The following is a 23,821-nucleotide window of genomic DNA, read 5'->3' as shown; positions in this document are numbered from 1 at the left end:
TTTAGCATCGTTCTTTCAGTGCTGTTTGTAGTACTGAATTAATTGTAGTTATGAACTTTTTACACCGAATAATACAGAGCCCCTGTTCACCCACACTTTTTAAAACTAGTTGGGTGGATAAGTGGGGGGAGGGATAAATTGGGAGATTGGAATTGACATGTACCCACTACTATATATAAAATAGATAACTAGTAAGAACCTGCTGTATAGCACAGGGAACTCAATACTCTGTAATGGGCTTTATGGGAAAAGAATCTTAAAAAAAAAAAAAAGAAAAGAGTGGATATATGTATAGGTATAACTGATTCACTTTGCTGTACACCTGAAACTAACACAACATTGTAAATCAATTATAGTCCAATAAAAATTTAAAAAAATTAATTAGAAAATAACAATTGGGTGGTATGTAGAGTGAACACTTATTTGGGTGGGTATTAATCTCCTTACATTGATACCTTCTTAAAGGTATTAAAATCTCATTTTACATTAATATTTTGTCAGCATATGATCAGCATTTTGATGCTGATATACTTAGAAAAAATGAATAATAGCACAGATCATGTTAATAATTGTCAGGGAATTTTAATGCCTATAAAGTAAAAGTTATTTTTATAGTATTACCTTTTTATACTGTTGCTTTCAGTTTATGTATCTTGTTGAGATTTATTGAAAATCCATTGCACAATGGATGGTGCTTTTGGTGTAAGCCTATACAGTTAAACTACATTAATTTAGCTTTGCATTTCATTAAAGAATAATTATCAGTTTATCCAAAATGCCTTAAAATTTTAATAATGCCTGTAACATACCTTTTAAAATTATTCTACCAGTGACCATATATTTAATGCCATGATCACACAATTTCTGAGACTTACTTTGAAAGAAGCATAGACGAAGTTATTCTTGACACGTATGTTGGAAGTAATTTAGAAAACCATTGTATAATTTTTAATAATAATGTTAACATCACTTTGTTTCAAAGTGTTATATTGGTTATTGTGAGAACAGGAGAAAACAGAAGCCAGTTTGGAAATATAATGGTATTTTGTTAATATGATAAAAATTTATACTATGAAATTTCAGCTTGATTATTTAAATTCTTTTCACTTTAGTTCCATATGTAATGCTGCAGTTATATACACGACTCAGGTGTGCACAAAAGCAAACTTTAATTTTCGTTAAATTTAATATTCTCTCTTGGACATACTACAATATAGTCTTTTATCCTAATTTCTATTTACCTTCATCACTATAGTATTATTCAGTTTTAACAAAATTAGTATCAGTATTGAACATATTTCATCACTTTTAAATTCTGACTTCTCAGTGTATTTTTAGACTAACCACTGCTTAACTTAGACATGATTTTATTTTATATATTTTTCTTCATTAATTTGAGGAAAAAAGATTAATATTTAATATCATGACATGATTTGAATCAGTTCATTCATAATAAAAAACAGCATATTAATTACATACTGTAATTGGGTATTTAGATATTTTCTTGTTGGGTACTTTTCTGTTGGCTGTTGTTGGCTGAGTTTTAGTTTGCTCTGTCAATTTCTAGGTCTTCATAAGTTGATTTAAATTTTCAGTGTATTTCTGATCTTTTGTATAAATCCCACATTCACATTTTATTTTCTTAGTGTCTTAGTGCTTTTCTCTTAATACTCATTGGATTGTCTAGTTAGTTCATCCCTTCCCCTCCCCTCTGTCCCACACCTTGCCAACCTCATTAGATCTTTAATTCTAAGTTTTGGTTTCTTTTCCAGGTCTTTTTCTTGATGGATGTTTCTTTTAGTGTTGTTCTCCTTGTCTTTCCTGCTTCTCATGTTCCTCTGTGAGTGACTGTTCCCACGTTTATTTTAAATATCTGTTTTTTAAAGACTCTTAGTTGCTTCTGGTCCAGACAAATCTTACTGTTTAGAACTAATGTGTTTTTTTTGAAATTTCAGAATGGTGCTTTACTGTGAATAAGTTGAAGACATACTTATTTGAAATGCTAAGGAATTAAGATTTTTATTTTTGTTTTAATTGGAGACAAAAGTCATACCATAGAACTCAGGTAATTGTCTCGTTGTTGACGTCATATTTTATGTTGTCTTTGAAAAAGCATTTGTTCCTTAACATTTAGGTTTGTGCAGAAGTATATAAGATCAAACACAAAATTATTTTGAAATCAAGTCAATTTAACATTTTTACAGATTACCATTTAAGTCAGAAAGAGTTGATTCAGTAATTTTTGTCATCTACAAACAGTGAATTCTAGACACTATCAAACTAATCATTTATCTCCCCTAATTTTGATATTTTAGATAGGTGCTTCAGTCTTCTTGCAGTGTCTTTTTGTCATTTCTATCTTATATGTGTGTTGTCATAAACATCCTGAAATTCAGTTCCTTATATATTTTAATATACCAAGTTTGAGAATTAAAATTAAGCAGCTCTTTGACCTTTCAGAAGAATTTTAACTTCTATTATGTAGAAGGCTTTTAGTTTTGTTTATAAGCGCCACCCCCCAAAAAAAAATTCAGCTTCTGATATGATTGGAATATTATAATTTATTTTAAAAGGCTATACAAAATACTTCATAGTGTCCTTAGGAATTGTTGGCTTTTAACATGGAGAGCTACGTTATAATAACCAACCATTCTGATAGTAAATTTGTGGGTACATTATAATTCATCAATAACTTTAGTACATATTATGATATCCTCCCCTCCCCCCATCCCAAAGTTACTTTAACAGGAAAAATAAATGTTAAAAGCTTAACTATTTCAATTGTTTGGGGGAACATTCTTTCTTTATCTGGATTAAATGTAATAGATATAATTGATTTAATACCATCTAATAAGGTAATAGATGCCAATTTTGGGGAGACCTGTGATACACATTTATTTCTAAACTTCCTGAGTCATTATTAGTATTTTTGAAAAGTTTGTATAGTTTTTTTTTTTTTTTAAGCTTTAAATGTCAGTGTAAAGGTCATAGGTTAGTAGATTTTACAAAAACATGCTTCAATATGGCACACTGGTAGTATTACACTTACATTTTACATTGGAACCCTCTTGTAGATCACTGAAGCCCAGTCCCTAGCTAAACAGACAGTCTGGTTCTAAGTGCCTGAAGAATGCTCACCGCCGTCGTTGTGATGTAGCAGATCAAAGCTGGTGTTGAGCACCCGCTCAATGCGCTGAGCGTTGTTCTCCCCTGCAGAGACCAGCCGTGTGGGCCCCAGGTTGCCCAATAGGGTGGCATTTCCTTAGTAGTTTGCCGTGGCCCAGAGAAAGGCTGAGAAACTGCGTAATATTAATCTACCAGGAGAGACTGATTCATTGTTCAAGCTTATGAAACAGTAACATTTGAAGTGCTAAATGCTGATTGATTAATTTCGAGTGAGAAATGTAATTGCCAAGGCCAGTGGGCACTCATTTCCTCTATCCAGCACGTACACATTCTCCCAGCAGAGAAGCTACTTGGAGATCAGAGATAATGATATTTGCATCTCTTCAGTAAGGGAAGATGTACTGCAAAGGCCAGGGAACCTTTAGTCTTGGTCACTGCTTAGATAGGCTTTGCCATTGTGACTTCTCTTCCTATTGGCGTGTCTGACTAATCTGTCTCCGAGTGGATATGATGTAGTTCTTCAGATGGACAGATGACTGATTCAGCTTTAGGACTAACATCTCATTCTGTTGCGTTTGTCTTATTTTTAAAATGTTGGAGACATTTGCCTAGTGGCCATTGCCTGTGTACTATAGTTAAAACTATTATTTCTATTTATCTTAGGAAATGCAGGAATATTAAATGAAAACTATTACTGATGGATTTGGATTTTAGACTGACAGCAGTGAGAAACTGTAAGATATATCTTCTAGTACAGGAAGAATTAAATTTTATTAATAAAACTTTAGTAATCAGGAACTTTTTAAAAAAAATTTATTTATTTTATTTATTGTTGGCTGTGTTGGGTCTTTATTGCTGCACATAGGCTTTCTCTAGTTGTGGCAAACGGGGGCTACTCTTCGTTGTGATGCGCGGGCTTCTCGTCGTGGTGGCTTCTCTTGTTGCAGAGCATGGGCTCTAGGCACACGGGCTTCAGTAGTTGTGGCTCTCAGGCTCTAGAGCGCAGGCTCAGTAGTTGTGGTGCACGGGCTTAGTTGCTCCGTGGCATGTGGGATCTGCCTGGACCAGGGCTCGAACCCGTGTCCACTGCCTTGGCAGGCGGATTCTCAACCACTGTGCCGCCAGAGAAGCCCCCGTAATCAGGAACTTTTGATTGCTAAAAGCCAAATAGAATGGACATTTGATATTTTTTTTAAAGAAAATTTCTCTTAATGAATGAACGTATCAGTTTTTGCTAAGACATCTCCTGGTTTGTGACAGCATATGATATTTGGGAAACAGATTTTTTTTTGCATAATTTTTTATATTATACTACATCTTGATTGGAGTATAATTGCTTTACAATAGTGTGTTAGTTTCTGCTTTATAACAAAGTGAATCAGTTATACATATACATATGTTCCTATATCTCTTCCCTGTTGTGTCTCCCTCCCTCCAACCCTCCCTATCCCACTCCTCTAGGTGGTCACAAAGCCCTGAGCTGATCTCCCTGTGCTATGCGGCTGCTTCTCACTAGCTATCTATTTTACATTTGGCAGTGTATATATGTCCATGCCACTCTCTCACTTTGTCACAGCTTACCCTTCCCCCTCCCCATATCTGCAAGTCCATGCTCTAGTAGGTCTGTGTCTTTATTCCCGTCTTGCTCCTAGGTTCTTCATGACCTTTTTTTTTCTTAGATTCCATATATATGTGTTAGCATGCAGTATTTGTTTTTCTCTTTCTGACTTACTTCACTCTGTATGACAGACTCTAGGTCCATCCACCTCACTACACATAGGCTCAAAATGGGTTAAAGACCTAAATGTAAGGCCAGCCACTATCAAACTCTTAGAGGAAAACGTAAGCAGAACACCCTATGACAAAATCACAGCAAGATCCTTTTTGACCCACCTCCTAGAGAAATGGAAATAAAAACAAAAATAAACAAATGGGACCTAATGAAACTTAAAAGCTTTTGCACAGCAAAGGAAACCATAAACAAGACCAAAAGACAACCCTCAGAATGGGAGAAAATATTTGCAAATGAAGCAACTGACAAAGGATTAATCTCTGAAATTTACAAGCAGCTCATGCAGCTCAATAACAAAAAAACAAACAACCCAATCCAAAAATGGGCAGAACACCTAAACAGACATTTCTCCAAAGAAGATATACAGATTGCCAACAAACACATGAAAGAATGCTCAACATCACTAATCTTTAGAGAAATGCAAATCAGAACTATAATGAGATATCATCTCACACCAGTCAGAATGGCCATCATCAAAAAATCTAGAAACAATAAATGCTGGAGAGGGTGTGGAGAAAAGGGAACCCTCTTGCACTGCTGGTGGGAATGTAAATTGATACAGCCACTATGGAGAACAGTATGGAGGTTCCTTAAAAAACTACAAATAGAACTACCATACGACCCAGCAATCCCGCTACTGGGCACATACCCTGGGAAAACCATAATTCAAAAAGAGTCATGTACTCAAATGTTCATTGCAGCTCTATTTACAATAGCCAGGAGATGGAAGCAACCTAAGTGTCCATCAACAGATGAATGGATAAAGAAGATGTGGCACATGTATACAATGGAATATTACTCGGCCATACAAAGGGAAACAGTTTTAAGGCTTTTTATCTGTCTGTCAGGCTGAGAAAACACTTCTGCTAAGACAGGGGAGCAGTTGCTGAGGGAGTGCTGAGTAAGGTGACAGGTGAGGATAGCAGGACAGTGGAATGGGCTTGCCAAGAAGAGATTAGCAAGCCCACCTTCCTGCTGATGCAGAGCCTACGTTACATACGCTAAGCTGGAGAGGTGTACAGTCTACTTCTTAATATTACACACATGGAGAGGGCGTCTTTTTGGTTACAGTCATTTTTTTGACAACCTGGGAACGATCTTGCATGGTCCAATTGCTTAAATATGTACAGCATTCCCTCACCACCCCCGTCCAGATTTTTTAACTTTTTACCAGACGTGAAAAAGACAGTAGCCTGGCCCGCATCGTTTACGTGCAGTTGCAACTACCTAGCTTCCCTCTCCTTTCCCCCACCCTGTTCTTCTGAATCGTCAGGTTCTCCTGAGTATGAAAACTAAACACAATCAGTGCTCGTTAGCTTAAGACTATAACTTATTATTTTTCCTAAACCATCACTGTTTCTAATGTCAGGATGTGCTAGTTTGAGCAAAGGCTAATTTTCTAGGCCTGGACATGGACAGTTGATATAATGGGAAATAGGTTATTTTTTCTTTGAAATAAATGCCATTAGACAGGTGGTGCATCTTCCCAAGATGAATAATGAATACTGTCTTCCCTGAACATAATTGGGGAAGAAAGAGGAAAACCCCTTAGATAGCTTGCACCCTCCCCAAGTTAGGTGGCCTGGTCTAGGACATCATTAGCCCAGAGAAAGGAGCATCTTTCTCTAATTTTCTTCCAACAGACAGTGCCCCTTTGCAATTTTTTCCCCTCTAAGGGGCTCTGTTTTGCAAAGCAGTTACTGAATTCCACCCCCCATTTTTCTTAATTATGAAAAATTTCAAACATAAATATAATTAGAGAAAATAGTGTATGATTTTAAAAATCTGCCCATCACACAGATTCTATAATTATTTTTTAACCACTTTTACTTCAGCTGTTCCACAGCTCCCTTTTTTCCTGAAGTACTGTGAAGCAAAACCCAGACGCTGACACTTCGTTCCTACTTGCTCTGCACTTCTAAAAAACATGGACTTTTTTTTTTAATGTAGGCATTACTGCATATAACAAAATAAACATTAATTGTTGGTATCATCTAATACCCAGTTCATTTTCCAGTTTCTTTGATTTTTCTGAAAAATCTTTTTTTGTAGTTCATTTGTTGGAAATAGGATCCAAACAAGCACCAAGAGTTGCACTTAGTTGATAAGAGTCTTATATGTCTTTTATTCTAGATTAGAAGTTGATAATATTTTTTTTTTGGTGCCATGAACCCATATTTAGTAGACTGGCGAATCCTATGATTCCTCTCTCTGAATAATGTTTTTAATGCATAAAATAAAATACATAAGATAACAAAACCAATTGTATTGAAATAAAATTATCAAAATTTTGAGAAACATAACTTTATGACATGGTATTGTACTTCGTGTTGCTTTTACTAATGCATTATATAACAAGATCTAGGGACAAATCTAATGAATTCCAGAATTTTAAAGTATGACCATAACAGTATTTCAAGATATCTGTAAAGAGTAATGTGATATGAAAATACTTGATTTCTGTTGGTGACAAAGTCAGAACTGTTGTTAATAGTACTGTGGTTTGTTGCCTTCATTCATGAAAGAAGGAAATGTCAATTTCTGTTAGAGGTTGGTGAAAATAAAATTGTGAATTTTTTTCCCATCCATATTAGGGGCCCCTCTGATTTCTATCCACAGCTCTCTTCTCTAGAGTTCCGCTTCACTGGCTTTTTTCTGTTTTTCTGCAGACATGTCAAGTTCTTCTCAACCTCCTGGCCGTTGTCTTTGTAGTTCTGTTTGCCTGGATCATTCTTCCTCTTGCTCTTAATAAGACTGGCTCCTCAAAATTCAGATCTCAGTTTAAAGGTTACTTTTCCAGGAAGACCCCCCCACTGTTTTTTCTGCTAGTAACCTTATTTGTTTACATTAGCGATTTTCTTTGAATATGAAGATCCGAAGGTAGGCAACTCATCTTGTTGCCCTCCACCATCTCCCCAGTGCTGAGAACAGGGTAGTGGGCACATAGGTGTTGCTTGAGAAGTACTTATTGAATGAATGATTTAAAAATAATAATAATTAGTTAATTTATTTTTGGCTGCGTTGGGTCTTTGTTGCTGCACGTGGGCTTTCTCTACTTGTGGCAAACGGGGGCTACTCTTGGTTGTGGTGCGTGGGCTTCCCATTGCGGTGGCTTCTATTGTTGCAGAGCATGGGCTCTAGGCACGTGGGCTCAGTAGTTGTGGGGCGCAGGCTCAGCAGTTGTGGTGCACAGGCTTAGTTGCTCTGCGGCATGTGGGATCTTCCCGGACCAGGGCTCGAACACATGTCCCCTGCATTGGCAGGCGGATTCTTAACCACTGCGCCACCAGAAAAGTCCCTGAATGAGTGATTCTTAAGCTCATATTATCCGTATATTTTTAGTTACTTTCCATCCTTTCATGTGCATGTAGAGTGGTAGTTAAGATTTATTATTGGTGTGTGTGTGGGGGGGGGGGGGTACGCGAGCCTCTCATTGTTGTGGCCTCTCCCGTTGCAGAGCACAGGCTCCGGACGCACAGGCTCAGCGGCCACGGCTCACGGGCCCAGCCGCTCTGTGGCATGTGAGATCTTCCCAGATCAGAACACAAACCCGCGTCCCCTGCATCGGCAGGCGGACTCTCAACCACTGCGCCACCAGGGAAGCCCTGTTATTGTTACTGAAGCTTTGTAATATATAGGCTCTCAGTGCCACTTGACAATCCTGTACGTTTTTCAGTGGCTCTTTATTGTGTTATTCTTGGTGACTCAGGTTCTCGTACAGCGTCTTCTCTCTCCTCATGCCCTCAGTGCCCAGGCCAGGATCTCAGGCCTTGCCACTCATGCTTCTCCCTCACCGCGAGTATCCATATGTCGTGAAGGCCTGTGGACCTCACTTGCTAACATCTCTGGAATTCTTATCTCCGGATCACTACCGTCCTTCCTGGTCCAACTATTTCTGTATCTTCCCTGGATTATGCAGTGGTCTCCTAGTTTGTGTTTTTGCATCACTCATGCGTCTCTTCATTCTGTCCTCATGTTGCAGCCAGGATGCCTCCAGCACCGAAGAAGAGAGGAGCTGTTAGGCATGCACTAGCCTCAATTTTTTTTTTTCTATTTTCCAAGTATTGTTGTATCTTCAATGGCTTCCTATTACTCTTAGGATTAAAAGCCATATTTTAATAGGTACTACAAGTCTTCATGAGGGTTTACCTGTCTCTCTTTTTACATTTCTGGCATCAGCTCCTACCAATCTTCCTCTTTATTTTTGTGCCATGGTTTACTCCAGCCTCAGGACCGTTGTACCTGCTGTTCCTCCTTCTTGGAACTGTTCCCCTTTTGCCTGATTAACATCTAGTTATTTCTTAGATATTAACAAACGTTTCTTCTGAGAAGGCTTTTCTGACCATAGGTCAGGTCAGTTCCGGTTACATGCTTGCAAAGCACTGTGTATCTTTCCTTCATGACGGATATCACAGTTGTCCTTTCCACTTATTTGTATGAAGATCTGATACACGGCTTTCTCTGTCAAAGAGTATCATGGCAGCAACCTAATGATTGTTTTTGTTTATCATTGTATCTACAGCTCATGTCTTAATGCCTGGGCTCTCAGTAAATATTTATCAAGTGAGTGGACTTTTGGATGTTTTTTCGACGCTAAGGAGGACTGGACTCAAGAATTTCTATTAACCTAGTGTTAGAGTTCTGGAATATAGCATGGTAAACTGCTCTGTTTGGGAAATGATGCCTAGGGGTTTCATCTACGTTGAATTTCTATTGAGGAAGGTTAACACTTCTTGATCTTCTTCAGCATCATGTTCCCTGCTTAGAAATGCACTGTCATGTGAGGGACCTTCACATTTGTGGAACTGATTATAGTAATTATTTCCAGAATACTTGTACTTTCTTTTTGTCAACATATATTTATTTATATGTTGCTTTATTTGCAGTGTGGGTGAGCCCATATATAAGCCAGTGGTTGAGTTTTACTTATTTTTAAGGCATCAAAATCAGTTTTTCACTATAGAGAAAAATTGATTTTGACACCTTAAAAATAAGTTTCCTTACAAATGAGATGAGAATGCTGCAAACCAAAACGGTGAGGCTGTTTTATTGAGTCAAATTTCAGTTCACTGTTTCTAGTCTAGGATTTTTTGTTTGTTGATTGCTTTTAAAATCAGTCTCGAGGAAGAGAGAGGATACATTATGGAGTGAAGTAAAAGGCAGCAGTAAGATCAGAAGATTGGATAGAGACATTAGCGTTAGCAAGGAAGAGAGTCATTCATGGGCCCTGCCACTATCCAAGGATTTCAGGGATTTTGATATTTATCCTAAGAACATTGGGAATCCATTGAAGCATTGGGATGATGTGAATAGTTTTGTGATTTTGAACGTATCATTCTGGCAGTAGTGTATGGGAAGCAGATTGGGTGACTGTGAAGAACAGTTGTAAAAGTTTTGCTCACTTGAACTACTAGAGCGGTAAGATGAAGAAAAGTGGGTGGATTCCACTATGAATCCAGGTTTTGGGGATAGAGTGATACCGGTGATAGTAAGAGAAGGAAGTGGTGAGGGTGACTCAGTATTTTCGTGTGGCCACTGGGTATAGCCATTCAGTCAGACAGGAAATGTTATTTTTAAAGTTTTAAAATTTGGAGATGAGAGAAGATAACTGGATTTAAATATACTGTTAAATGTGTGTACTTAAAGACACTCAGACATAAAAATACTTTAAATTGGGGGTTATGCTTATGAACTTTGATTAAGAAATTCATTTTATTTTTGTAAAAATTAACTTTACTTGTCTTTTTGGCCCAGTTACTAGCTTTCTCTTTTCAGTGTAGAGGAGTCATTCATTCTCTTCCCTCCTTTACATAAATCTACCAGGAAGAAGGTTGTAGCTTTTTTTTCTTTTTTTAAACCTTATCAGGAGATGAAAAGATCTCTGATAAAGGAATAGTTTTAAACAGCAGATGTGAAGGTGTGGTCAGGCTTCTCTGTTCATTCATTTCTAAGCTCAGACAGCATTTTAGAGTGCAGGGAGCTCAGGCAGCTGTGCTGATGGTTACTTCCCTGTTGGTGGTTACTTGGGAGACACGTTGCCTCTCCCCCATGGTGGTGTGACTGTAAAAACACAGCTCCCAAGCCTGTTTCCCTGATCCCTCTTCAGTAATAAGGTATCTATAGCAATATGCTCTCCGCTATATTATGTTATATGCACAAAAACTACTTTGTTCTTGTGAGGCCTGGCCATGAATATGGATTATGAACAGCTCTAAAATTTTCAGCCTGTTTTCTTTAACAGTAAAGTTGTTCTTGGATCCCTTTACACTCCTGACTTGTTCAGGTGGCAAAGCACACAGAGGGCTTGGTATTATAGAGCATTCTGAAGTCGTCATAGAACCTAGGAACGACTTTATCACTGCAGCATTTGCTAGTGGTAGGTTTTCTGTCACTTAGGATTCTTTGGTTAAAAATTGACTCTGACTGACTGAAACCAAAAAAAAAAAAGTATCAGAATATTATAGGTGAGTTCAAAAAATTAAAGAACCAAGTGCTGGAAGGGACAGGAACCGTAGCAGCTCTGGAATCTAGAGAACAAGAATCAGTGGGTAAATTCTGCAGGGTGCTGAAGTTCAAGTGAATCAACTCCAGTCATTTTCTTTGTTTGTGTGCGTGTGTTTGTTTCCTTCAGGATTCAGATTGCAATAAGAGAGGGTCTTTGGTTATCTTAGCTTGGCCAGTGCAAAGCAGGGTGTCTTGATTGAAAGTTTTCCTAGAACTTTCTTATTTGAGGGTGGAGTAGCTCCGCAAAGGAAATCTGCCAGTATGTTAGAAAATTCTCATTGCCATCAGAATCTCATGCTAATTCTGTTTGTTGTCTATATTCAAATATATGTTTTTACTAGCATTTTAGGTATGACAGTGGAGCAAACAACCCTTATTAGTTTTATTGTATAATTAGTATCTTTTAAACATTTAATTAAAAACTTATACAAGCATGAATTTAAGATTTTGCATATAATGTTATAGCTTTCTGTTATTTAACATTTTTTGTGATGCCGTTGATTTATTTTCATTTTTCAATGTTTAGGATACTGTCTCAAGTGAAATTCAGACTGAGAATCTATAGGCTTCAGTGGGAAGTTGAAATAATTAGATTAATAAACAGATGGAGGCAGTTGCTTTCACCCTCGTTGTCCTTTAGCTCAGACGTTTGCTGGTGGAGGGAGGGGAAACACTTCTGTAAATACAGAAACGTTTTTCTTCCTTCTCTGGCAATAGGATCTTGAAAGTAGTAAGGTGTAGAGTTACATCGTGCTTGGGGGGTGGGGGTGCGCGTGTGTGTGCTGATGGAGTGCGTGGCCACAGGTTCCTGGCCGAGACTTAGAATGGCCCCTGTCAGTATTTGATGCACATTACCCGTCTTCCGAGAGTCATGTTAAGCGATACACTGATACTCTGTGAGGTGTGTTAGAATGTAGGTATGGTAGAGATATTTTTTTTTGGGGGGGGGGCTTCTTAAATCTGTGTTAATTTAATAGTCAAATTTTGTAGTTAAGCAGTAAAAACTGAAAACAAACCTGAACCAGCTGGATAAATCGGTTTTACCACCTCATCACAAAACAGTAGGTGACTAACCAGTAGAGTGAGTAAATGCGGTGCTACTTTTGTCTACTAACAATGATCAAATTGTACTTCAAAAGAAGCACCTTTTACATAATTTCTAAGTGCCACCTGCCTGTTGTTTACAGATGTGTCTCAGTGCCCAAAGGAGCAAGAGATAAGCAGTAATTCTTAGCTTTTCTGAGTTTCTGGCCCCCAGACATCAACAACTGAAAAGGAGAAGAAAAAAATAACTGAGGGATCAGATTTCCTCTCCTTCTCCTCTCCTTCTCTTTATTTGCACCTGACATCAGGCATCCCTTCAGTGTGAGAAAACAGTTGTGATGCCTGGAGATACTAGCAAAAGGTGAAGAATAAGCATGGAATAGAAGAGAGGACAGGCCGTCTTTGCTTAGCTTTTTAGACCCTCTAGCAGGACTCATATGTGAAGTATGTAGCAGAACAGCATAATGGTTAAGAGTCTTTGCAGTGGAACCCTGCTGTTTTACTAGCTGTGTGATCTTAGGTATTTAACCTCTTGTACCAGTCTTATCTCTTAGTGTTACTTACAAGGATTATACGAGATATGTGTGTAAGTAAAGTTCTTTAACACGGTACCAGGCACACAGCGTACTCTCAGTCAGTAAATGGTTCCTGCTGCTGTGTTGGTATTATTTTTATAGGGGTTTTGGTAATAGATATTAATAAGACTCCAGTTGATTTTTTGTGATTATACTGTATAATCAGAGGTGAAAAAGGAAAAATTTTTTACTTGAATTAGAATTTCATCACCTATATAATCTTGATCAAAATAAACTAGTGTAAGTATTGAAAGTTTTGGTATTTTTATCTTCCACAATATCTCGTAACACTTCGAGCATAAAGATTACATGGTTGTTCCTGTAATTTTTTTCTTTGACCAAATGCAAGTGCTGTCATTTAAAATTATATTTTCATGCATAGTAAAAATTACATAGTACTGGGCATGAATAAGGCACAATTAATATTCGGTGAGATGTTTAAATACTGTATTTTTAAATATAATATGAATTTGAAAATCATATTTTGCTGCAATCAGCTTGCATATTCAGAATGGAAGGTTAGAAGTAAATTAATAGCAGAATACTTATTTTAAAATAAAGATTTTCAGCAGTACTAAAACACTTGCTATTTGATTCAGTGCTCTTTGAGAACTTGGAGTGTCATGAGATTCCAAGTCATCTTTTTTAGACTTGAATTTTTCTGGAAGGAAAATACTATCTTTTAAAGATACTGCACTGTAATAGTAATTTGTACACATCGTGTTTGGATTGTTTCTGAGTACATACCTGTGGATGCACACATGCATATACATATACTTTAAAAAAAATAAAACTTCTGAAGTATTAATGAGAGGATTACTCTATACGGAGGGAAGGATTCCTTTTGTTTTTCATCACACTTATCTAATTTGGTATTATCCTTTTATGTGTGAGCTTTGTTTAGTAACTTTGTTATTTAGTAATTGTAGTCTTTTTATAACCATACAGAATAAATTAAGTGAAAAACAGACCTTACCAAGAGCTGGGGGGTTATTTAGCTTAGCATTCAGAATTATTCTATGTAGAATAGAACACTTAGACACTGAACTGAAAGTGGGAGATAAGTTGAGTATAAATAGAATTCAGCACATTAAATGATAAGTACTGAAGCAGTCTGTGTGATTCTGAACTGTAACATGTTAGAATTCTGTTTTGGTAGATGACTCTTCAGAATAGAATCAAGGATAAAAATGATTGTTATTAGAATTAGGATAAGTGACATCCTCACTGAGCAAGATTGATAAATTTATACACTTGTTTAAAGTAAAAACGCTATTTTAAATGGGTTAGTATTTCCTGATTTTACAATTTGTGATGGAGCCATACAAAATTATTGTGAGGTATTTGGACCATAACACTCGGTAAAGGTTTTTTGTTTACCTTTTTTATTAAAAACTTGATAAAAGTGCATTGTATACATTGTTCATCCTAGAATCAAGTGTTCATCAAACATTTGTAGTTTTCCCCCATCCCTCCCAAAAAAGTTTTTAATTGGTGGTGCAGAATATTTGTCATCCACCAAATTAAAAACTGCACGTTTGTAAACTTGGCACTCAGAGAAAGAAGTAGGTGCCGTAAAATGATTAAGTATTGGCATGTGTACACCTGCTGTCAGGAAATAAACTTCCCATATGTTGCAGTTTGGCAGACATGCATCTTAAAATGTATTGAGTGAAACTGCCGCTGCACTCTTTATCCTTTATCTTTTTTCAACGGTGCATCCTCTTTGTGCCTGTAAGTAATCACTTTTGCTTCAGTTAGAGAAAAATGATAGATTTTTTCAGATATGCTTGAAGTTAAGTGGTGATGCTCCTTGAGAGCACAGTAACTGGTTGATTGAGTAAATCATTGAAGTACTAGCTTGGCCCTGAACACCAACGAGGGAACAGATGTTCTATTTTGAAACATTTAATTTTTTTTTAAATAAAAACGTGAGCCTGAGACACATTGATTTTTTTTTTCACATTTTATCACGTCATGTCAAAATAAATTCCCCCAGTATATGTGTGTATTGATAAAAGAAAATGAATATCTCAATTGTTTTTAAAAAGTAAATACTTAGATGAGAACTGCATTGATAAAACATCTGAACTTTATAAATATGTTTATGGAATAATTCAACTAAATCTTATTGCATGGAGTATGGTTTTTAGAACCCTAGAATAGGTCAAAATTTGTCCTTTGCACAATTATAAAGTTTCCTTAAAATTGACAATAATGTTTTATTTACATTTAATTATATATTGAAATGAAAAACTGAATCCAAAGTCTTTTGACTATATCCATTTCTTAAATTAAAATTTATGTGGAAAACATATGCAAATACACCTTCTTGGCCCCTAACGTAAGAGTTGAACCATTGATGTATGCCCGCCTGTTATTGCATGTTAATACACAGAATCCCCTTATGTGGATTTTTAGTAGATTGTTTGGGATACCTTTTTGTTATATGATGTTGTATTTTTAAGAATTACCTTTTTCAGAAATTAAAAAAATATTTTTGGATTCCTTTATGCGATGAGTTTTAACTAAAACTTGTCCTATGGATGTAATCAGTTTTAACTATACATGCTTTTAGCAATATTTTACAGATCGCACGTTTGGGAAGAAAAAAAAGTTGTCTTTTCTAGTGGAGTTTGCGGTGGCGATACCTGCTTGCCTTTTCTTTTGCTGCGTTGGCACAAGCGTTGTGCTTATTTTGTTGTAAATGGTTCCAGTATTTTATCAGTTCACTAGGCTGGAACTGATGAGAGGTAATTAGATGGCTGTATTTACAGCTTGAATAAGAAACTCGCCAGTGATTGAATACAAACTCATTGGGAGGGGGGACAGGATCAATTCTCAACTTGGCAAGACAGATCCCTACATACACATCCTCCAAGTGCAGACGACGGATGCTTAGAGAAACTTTAAATATCTTCTCTGCCAGATCTCCAGAAAAGACATAACCAGTCCCGGAGCAGAAGACAGGATAGCGCTCACTTGGGTAGAGGTCTGGTGGCATGTACCACTTGCTGTCTTTGTTTCGGTTGGGTGCGTATCCCCTCATTAGGTAACCAGTAAAATAGTTACGTCTAGGAGGCAGGTCTGGCTTCAGTAACTTAAGTATTAAATATTCGGTGTTGACAAACATGTCACTGTCAGTTTTCATAACATATGGAATATGTGGACAGTATGTGGCAACCCAGTTCATGCCCATTAGTGTTTTAATGGTCAGATTATAGTATGTATCTAAATATTCCTGTTGAATTATATCGTGGTATTGTCTGCTTTCTTCCAGTATTGCACGTTGAAGGTAGCCATTTAACTTAATACTTACACCCAACAAAAAAATTCGTGTGATTTGGATACCAGGTGCTAGACTTTCATTGCCCCACGTTTGCCGAATAGCTCTTCTAGCTTCTATCTGTCCAGGTTCTGCAGCTATTAGTAGTATTAAAAAAGGGCTTTTCTCCTGGCATTTTTCAGGTTCATTGATAAGGTATTTGAAATGGTAAGAATTTGGATGTCCAGTGCCTTTTTCATTGTAAATACTTCCGTTGGCACTGAGTGTATTCTCCAGCCCTGTAACTCCTTGTGGTGACAAATCTGTGTTATTGGAGTTAGTTGCTGTTTGAGGCCTCAGAGTCTGCGGGACTGTTTCTTTCCAGATGTTCCGAAGAGAGCTGTGGTTTGTCTCACTTTTTGTAGAACGAAATCCACGGAAAGTGTATGTCACAGGGTTTTCTTTGAATGCAGTTCTGCCTGGCAGCCAGTCATGATGATTGAAAAACAAAAACATAGCAAAAAGAAACACGAGAGAAAGTACACCAATAAGATGGGTACGGAACAGAGACCTCTTGGCATTCCAGCTCATCTTTGCAAAGCAGCAGTGTCTTCTTCTCCACTGAAGCATGTTGTAAATATCCAGTAGTGCATGAGAGATCGGTGGCTGAGAATGGGTTCTTCTCCTGAATCAGTACTGTTCTTTGGTAATCATTTTCTAATGCCGTCACGTCGTCTCCCTCGCAGTCATTCTATAAAGATGAAGCATAAACGTTTACAGAACGGAGATATCACAGAACTGCTTGAAAGAGACTAATAAAATTAGGGCACATGGAAATTTCTAAGCTGTGAAAATAGGATAACCCAGGAACAACATTTATGATTTCTCTTCCCTTGACAACGTAACATCCTGAGAACAGGATTAATTTCTTTAAAAATACACCTTTGGAGCACAGTGACCACCTTAAAGAGAGGTGAATGGATTGATTTTCTTCCACTTATTTCATTGTCTCAGTAGCTCTGGTCATTTGTACTTGTTGACTTAAGTTAAAGATTAAAAGTTGTATGCATGGAGAAGAGGAAAATGCTAGATCCCTGAGAGAGGCCATGTAAGGAGGCCTGAGAGCAGATGGAAAATTTATTGGCATTAATTAAAATTGATTTGACATACCGTTGGTGGTATGGTGCACAGTCAGCGGCCTTTTTTGTAAAATGGTCATGTATCAGTTGTGGGACAGACGGTGGAAGGTTGATTATGGCAGAGTTTTGTTAGTCACAGTACACTGCTTGGCATGTTTCCGTTGGCCCCTACTGTGTTGAGAAAGTCAGTGAGAAGACGCACCTGTCAGAATTAATGTTCAGGGTTCAGTAACTTCAGTGCAGGATTTTAAGACAGTAATAAATGATGGACATTTGCAAGTACCCTTTTCTCATGTTAACCTTCCACTTCAAACATGAGGTATTCAGGAGATCATTGTCCTTATTTAGACTTAAGATTGATTTTTATAATATAGCAACTAATTATCTTTAATTATCTGTGGACTTCACAGAGTACTATCACGTATCAGTTGAATCTCCATGTTAGAATTAAACAAAGAACTGCTTTGAACAGTCTTTGCAGATTTCTTGCAAAATATAGACACTAGGTATTATTGTATCCCCAACTATTTAAAATTTTAAATTTCACAGAATGCATCTTAAAAGATTTTTGAGTTATGCTGTGTTCTAAATTTGCATGTAGAGAATTTTTCACATTTTTAGGACTTCTGCTAACATGACACTTAGAGCCCTACATTTAGAAAAAAAAATTTATGAGATGTCAATATTGGAAGTTCACGATGCTGCATATTAAGAATTGGTCTTTGAACAAGTTTTTTTAGTGTATAGCACAAATTTGTTCATGTTTTTTCAGTTCTTAGTTTTTCTGGATCAAGGCATGGGGGTAAAGGATGGATAAGGAGCTGTAGCTTGAATTCTACTAAAAGAGAAAAAAACCTTTTTGTGTAATTTTAATTTTTTCAACTTTTTATTGTGAAAATTATTTCTTTATGTAAAAGAAAACTGGTCAATTAAAAACATTTATTGTAGGAGCATTTATTTGAAATTATATATACACATATGTGAATGTGTTTATGTAGCCTGTGATATTGAAAGGTTTATGGTTAATACGAAATTTGCTTAACCTTGAAAGGAATTTAATTATTTGGGGAAAATAATGGCATTTACATGGAAGTCCTCATATAATTGAATAACTAGAATAACACTCATATAATGTGAAGTATTTTGAAAATTTTGATGAAAGTGTTAGACTGTTGTTCTAGCAAAAGCCACTAGGGGGAGCAAGTAGGTGGGAGTTCAAACATTTCTAAAGTGTAATAGTATAGGCACCAGCTTTTGATAATTTCTAGTATCTGAAATTATGTAGTGCTTTTAGAAGTTATGGTATTTCTCAAATGTAAAAAATTATTTAATCATTTTGTGAGATAGGAGCAGTGTTTTTTTCCCTTAAGTTTTCAGATTAAAAAAAATAGAATCTAGTTATTTATTAGAATTTATTTACCTGAATTTTAATTTCACATTACTCTGATGAAGACTAAGACACTTCACCGTACCAGTAACACATAGTTCTGTGGTGAGCTCAGTTGAAAATAACAGAGCTGAGTGTTCTGGTTTAGAACCTCACTTTTCTCCTCCTTATGCTTGTAAATGGTTGGCCATTCTGTCTAGATGAGGAGACTCTTTCTAAGCTTTTATTTTCAAATGAAATATTAGATAAATAGTAATAATTCTCCCTCCACCCCATAAAGAAGCCAGTAGATATAAGGGTTATGTGTGTAAATTTAAAAGAAACAAAAGTTGCTTTTAAAATTTATTTGATAATCTATTTTAAACATTCCAAAGCTGAATTAAATGTGTCAGCTTTCTCTTGATATAGAATGCTTGGAATCTGGTTGAAGTCTAATCATTTAGAGCTTTTAAAAGTGTAAATTTGATGGTTTAAGAAACAATAAAGAGAAGGGCAGATGTTTGAATGCATCTTTGAATAAATGACTGAAAAAATGAATGAAGGTAAATATATTAGTAAATTATATTTTTATGCAAACATCATACCTGAAGTGATGTTTCTAAAGTATTTCAGTGTTACAGAAAACAGCAAATTATTATATATTGTAATCTGGCATACATGGAGTTTATGGTCCTATGTGCTTTTGTAGCCATAGGTGATGGAGATGCATCTTAATTTAAATTCATGATATTTGTATGTTTGTAAATATCCAGCTGCTCAGGCTTGAAATCCATATATACTCATTTCTTAATCTCCCGTTGGTAAATGTAGTACATGTGTCTAGCCTTAAAAAAATTCTTTATTAAACATTTTCCAGATACTTATCATAATTTTACTGTTAAAAAGAAAGTACAATTAAAGTAACTATTCCTTCTTTTATTAAAAGATAAAATTATTCTCCAGTTACTGACTGTTGTACATTAATTCTTAAGAAGTGGGAACAAGACCAGAAAGTTAAAATATTTTGACATTCTAAATAGTTTTGCACTTATACATTTTCAGCATAGAAATAGCTTTGATTTATCTCTTATGGGTTTTTACGGTAATATTATCAAGTTATTAATATGTATTTACATCTTATGGATTGACGCTCATGGAGAGGATGTTACTATAAAATGTTCCATTACTTCTCCCTCTCTCTTTCCCTCTCTCACACACACACGCACACACACACATGCTGTTTTTATTATTTGGCTTTTAAAAGTGATGATATCTTTAGTCTGTGGAAACAGTTCTAGATTTAAGGGGTGCTTGAATAAAAAACTCTACACTCTTGTCTTGAGATAGCTAGCTTATAAAAATGTTTAATTGGTGACTTTAACATTGAGAGATAAAGGTACTAAGAGAGACTTGAGGTTTTTTACAACCATATTTTTTGTTGTTGTTTAATACCATCTGGTTTCATTCCTTAATGGAATAAAAATTCATACTATGAGTGAGAGTTGATGCTGAGCTCTAATAGTAATAGGGCCTGATAGACTTGTTTAATCTTAACTTTAGAATGGAATCCCTACATATGTCTTAAAAATGTTTGCCTTTTGTGATTGTTAAATAATAGGTTGAGTTGTGCTGTAAAATTGAGCAAAAATCAGGATCTTTGACGATCTGTAAAAAATTTTAGAAATACCCGAGTTCCTGAGCCATGAGTTGCTATTCTATGATTGTTACTAAAATAGTTTATTAGATTTATTTCTGCCCTGCACACACATACTATGCCAGTTAGTTCATCATTACATATTTATATAGCCTGGAAGCACAGTGGCTACATTTAAGTTTAATTTTTTGACCTTGTATTGCTGTTACATGGATATTTTTATGACAGAGTATTTTCATATTATGTTTTTGAGTTTCACTTTAAAAATGATAATCAAAACCAGTCTTATATTTTGATCATTTGGAATCAGTCTGTTGCTTAAAATAAAAGCTCACTATTTTAAAAGGGGGTAATTTTAGCAAGTATTGCTATTTCTTTGTTTAAAGTTGTATTCGAGAACATGCAGGTCTCCTGGGGTGGTGTGCTGTGTGTAAATGCACACTGCCTTCTGTGATCCGGTGCAAATGCTTTCCTTTCAGTATCTTACAGCTCAGTGGTACTTAAAATTTGTTGATAGTCTCAGAGTTGGTAAGTTACCTTTATTTAGGGAGATGGGTATGGGAGGCAACATTTTGTTACTAAAAACTGTTCTATATTAAGATTTTGTTTTAAAAGGACTGAAAAAGCTCTTAATATTAAGATCATCTTTGATACTATTTAATGAATTTCACTGCATTGACCTCTTTGATGGCCATTTTTAAGCGAGCACTTTAATTTATTGGATAAGGATTCAACTTGACTTAATTTGATAGAGGATTGCTATGTTTTCTTTAGAGGGCTTCAGATTTTTTTTTAAAGTTTAATTTCTCAGAGAAGCCTTTAAGCACATCTTGTTACTATTTGCCTTTTCGGTAATCCATAATTACTGCGAGCTACATATTTACTTGAATAAAGCAGTGACAGCTTGTCTTCTAAACAATGACAGATTTTTAAATCATATATTTAGAAACCCTTTCATAGTTTCAAGGACAGTGAACTGTATGAACTTGTTTATTAGATATTAGTGCCTCCAGGGCTATAAAAAAGTAACAGACATTTAAATGAGTATCACACACAAGATATCGACATACCTTCCTTGGTCAGGCATTTATGTGGCGAGAATTATGCCCACTGAAGATACTTCTGGCACGCCATCACTTCAGCCAAGATGCTATCGAACATACGCACCTCCCCCAGCAGTCTGCCTCCTGCGATTGCTTTTCACCGTGGCCAGAGTGTCCATCTGTCTGCTTGTCTTCGAGTTCCCCTTCGTGTTCATATGGGTCCTAGTCTTCTGAGGTTTTTCCTTTCTTTCATTTTCTTTTTCTTTCTTTAAACAAAAGAGCTGTGGTTGTTCGTTCTGTTTGGAGCACTGTGGACTCTTGCTGACAGTTGATACATTGAAGCTTTTTACATCTGCTGTTTTCCTGGCCGGACAATGCAGTGCTGTATTCTCTTCTCAGTATCCATATTTCTAGTAAGAACACGGAGCTGCAATCAAAAGCAGCCAGAGCTAGAATGGAGTGCTTCGATTGTATTGGAAAAGAACAGGATTTAACTCTCTTTCGTTGTTGCCTGGCAGCTGCAGGAAGGATTTTGAGCAGTTTTACCAGGGTTTTAGTCTGTAATATGAAATCCAGGGTTCCTCAGCTGCTGCACAGGCAGGCAGCAGTTTAAATGTGGGCTTGACAGATGCTCTCTCTGACAGAGCAGAATTTAACGTCACTGCTTGGCCGAATCCCACGTGATTGTTTGCATTCATTTTGACTAAAAACCTAAGGTAGGGAGAAGCCTAGAGATTTGCTTCCATGTGCTAAATTATATACATTCAGTGTAAGTGTAGTGATGAGTGGATAATACAAAAATGGGATGATTATGAAATGAATGGTTATAATTTTATTTTTTTCCAGCTTATTTCCTTTTTTTTTTTCTTGTTTTACTTTATGCTCAAGCACGGGCTTTCTAAATGTTTTCAGTGTTAAATGTTGGTTTTCATGTTACATGATTTTATAGGGCATAAGCAATATAAGCTTTGATATGTAACTTAGTGTAATTTAACCCCTTCAGTGCACTCCTTCCCTTGAAGTTTTTTTTCCTCAAATTGTTCTGATTTTCGTTTTACTAGTATCTAGTTGCGGCTCGTAGACCATTTTTAATCAGTAACGAAGACATGTTCCCCCCTCTCCCCCCCCCCCCCCGCCCCCGTTTTCTGGGATTTATGTGAATCAGCTGCTGTGGATTGCTTTACTGACACATGCTGTGATAGCCCACTTCTTATTTACTCTTGTGTGGTTTCTAGTGTTCTTGAAGGCAGCAAAACTTTATTTTTAATCACTTTTTAATGTCAGCATTAATTTTTTCTTTTTCTTCTTTTTTTTTTTTTTTTTTTTTTTGCGGTACGCAGGCCTCTTACTGTTATGGCCTCTCCCGTTGCGGAGCACAGGCTCCGGACGCGCAGGCTTAGTGGCCACGGCTCACGGGCCCAGCCACTCGGCGGCATGTGGGATCTTCCCGGACCGGGGCACGAACCCGTGTCCCCTGCGTCGGCAGGCGGGCTCCCAACCACTGCGCCACCAGGGAAGTCCTTTCTTTTTCTTTAAAATTACATGTATGGCGGAATTCAACAAAATGATGTAATGGATAAAGCACATTTGTACAGGATCTTCTTGGTGGGTAATGAGGTTTTACTAATCATATTTATTTGTCCTAATATTTCAGGATTGTTTAGTAACTTGCCATCAAGCAGTTTTTTCAATAAACACTAGGTATTCACTCTGAAATATTTTGCATGATTAGTCTGTTGGGCACCTTGCTGCTTTTTTTTCTGCAAGTACTGGGGCATTGTCCTTTTTTTTTTTTTTTTTTTTTTAAATAACCTGAATTATCAGTTTTTCATCTGATACTTTAGGGACCTTAACTCATAGAAATTTATCATTTTGAAACTTACACTGTATATTTTGAGTTATATATTTTTCATCCCACCTGTCTTCCTCAGTAATTTGTGTTATTTCAAATACAGATTTACATTTTCTCTAATATTAAAAATTTTTTGTCCTCATTATGTTTTTTAGTATAGCTGATGAAATGTGTTTTGTAGTTTTAGGAATCCTAAGACTTTTTTAAAGGAGTGTACGTGATTTTCCTAGAAATATTAGAAGGAACAGTAAGAGTTTTATAAATGGGAAATGTAAGGCCTAGAGCTTTGACTTTTTCTGCTTAAGTGTGAAGGAGAGAACTAAAACCCAGGTTTCTTGGCATTTAGTCCCTAAGTCCACCCATATTACATGCTCACTACTCTCTTTTTAAAATCATTCATTCATTCATTCATTTTGGGCTGCATTGGGCCTTCATTGCTGTGCACAGGCTTTCTCTAGTTG

At 36.4% G+C, this 23,821-nt stretch overlaps 2 protein-coding genes across 5 annotated transcripts in view; one reads left to right on the top strand and one right to left on the bottom strand.

The window, feature by feature from the left end:
• Positions 1 to 23,821, top strand: part of CDC73 (cell division cycle 73) — a 91,761-nt gene that overhangs the window by 29,309 nt on the left and 38,631 nt on the right. The window lies entirely within an intron of this gene.
• Positions 15,257 to 22,167, bottom strand: B3GALT2 (beta-1,3-galactosyltransferase 2). 4 transcript variants are annotated; one of them, XM_059041514.2, is made up of 3 exons: positions 21,536 to 22,147; positions 17,477 to 17,616; positions 15,257 to 17,057 (listed from the first exon to the last, which is right to left on the bottom strand). In XM_059041514.2, exon 3 carries the CDS (start codon positions 16,934 to 16,936, stop codon positions 15,668 to 15,670), a length of 1,269 nt encoding a protein of 422 aa, XP_058897497.1. In that variant the 5' UTR covers positions 16,937 to 17,057; positions 17,477 to 17,616; positions 21,536 to 22,147; the 3' UTR covers positions 15,257 to 15,667. The 4 variants fall into 4 exon arrangements, with proteins under 4 accessions (XP_058897497.1, XP_058897483.1, XP_058897488.1 ...); XM_059041500.2 differs by having other exon boundaries at positions 17,477 to 17,647; positions 21,536 to 22,137; XM_059041505.2 differs by lacking the exon at positions 17,477 to 17,616 and having other exon boundaries at positions 21,536 to 22,167.

Source organism: Kogia breviceps, chromosome 1 (genome assembly GCF_026419965.1).
Source record: "Kogia breviceps isolate mKogBre1 chromosome 1, mKogBre1 haplotype 1, whole genome shotgun sequence".
In the NCBI taxonomy this organism is placed as follows: domain Eukaryota; kingdom Metazoa; phylum Chordata; class Mammalia; order Artiodactyla; family Physeteridae; genus Kogia; species Kogia breviceps.
This window is presented reverse-complemented; position numbering and strand designations above follow the sequence as displayed.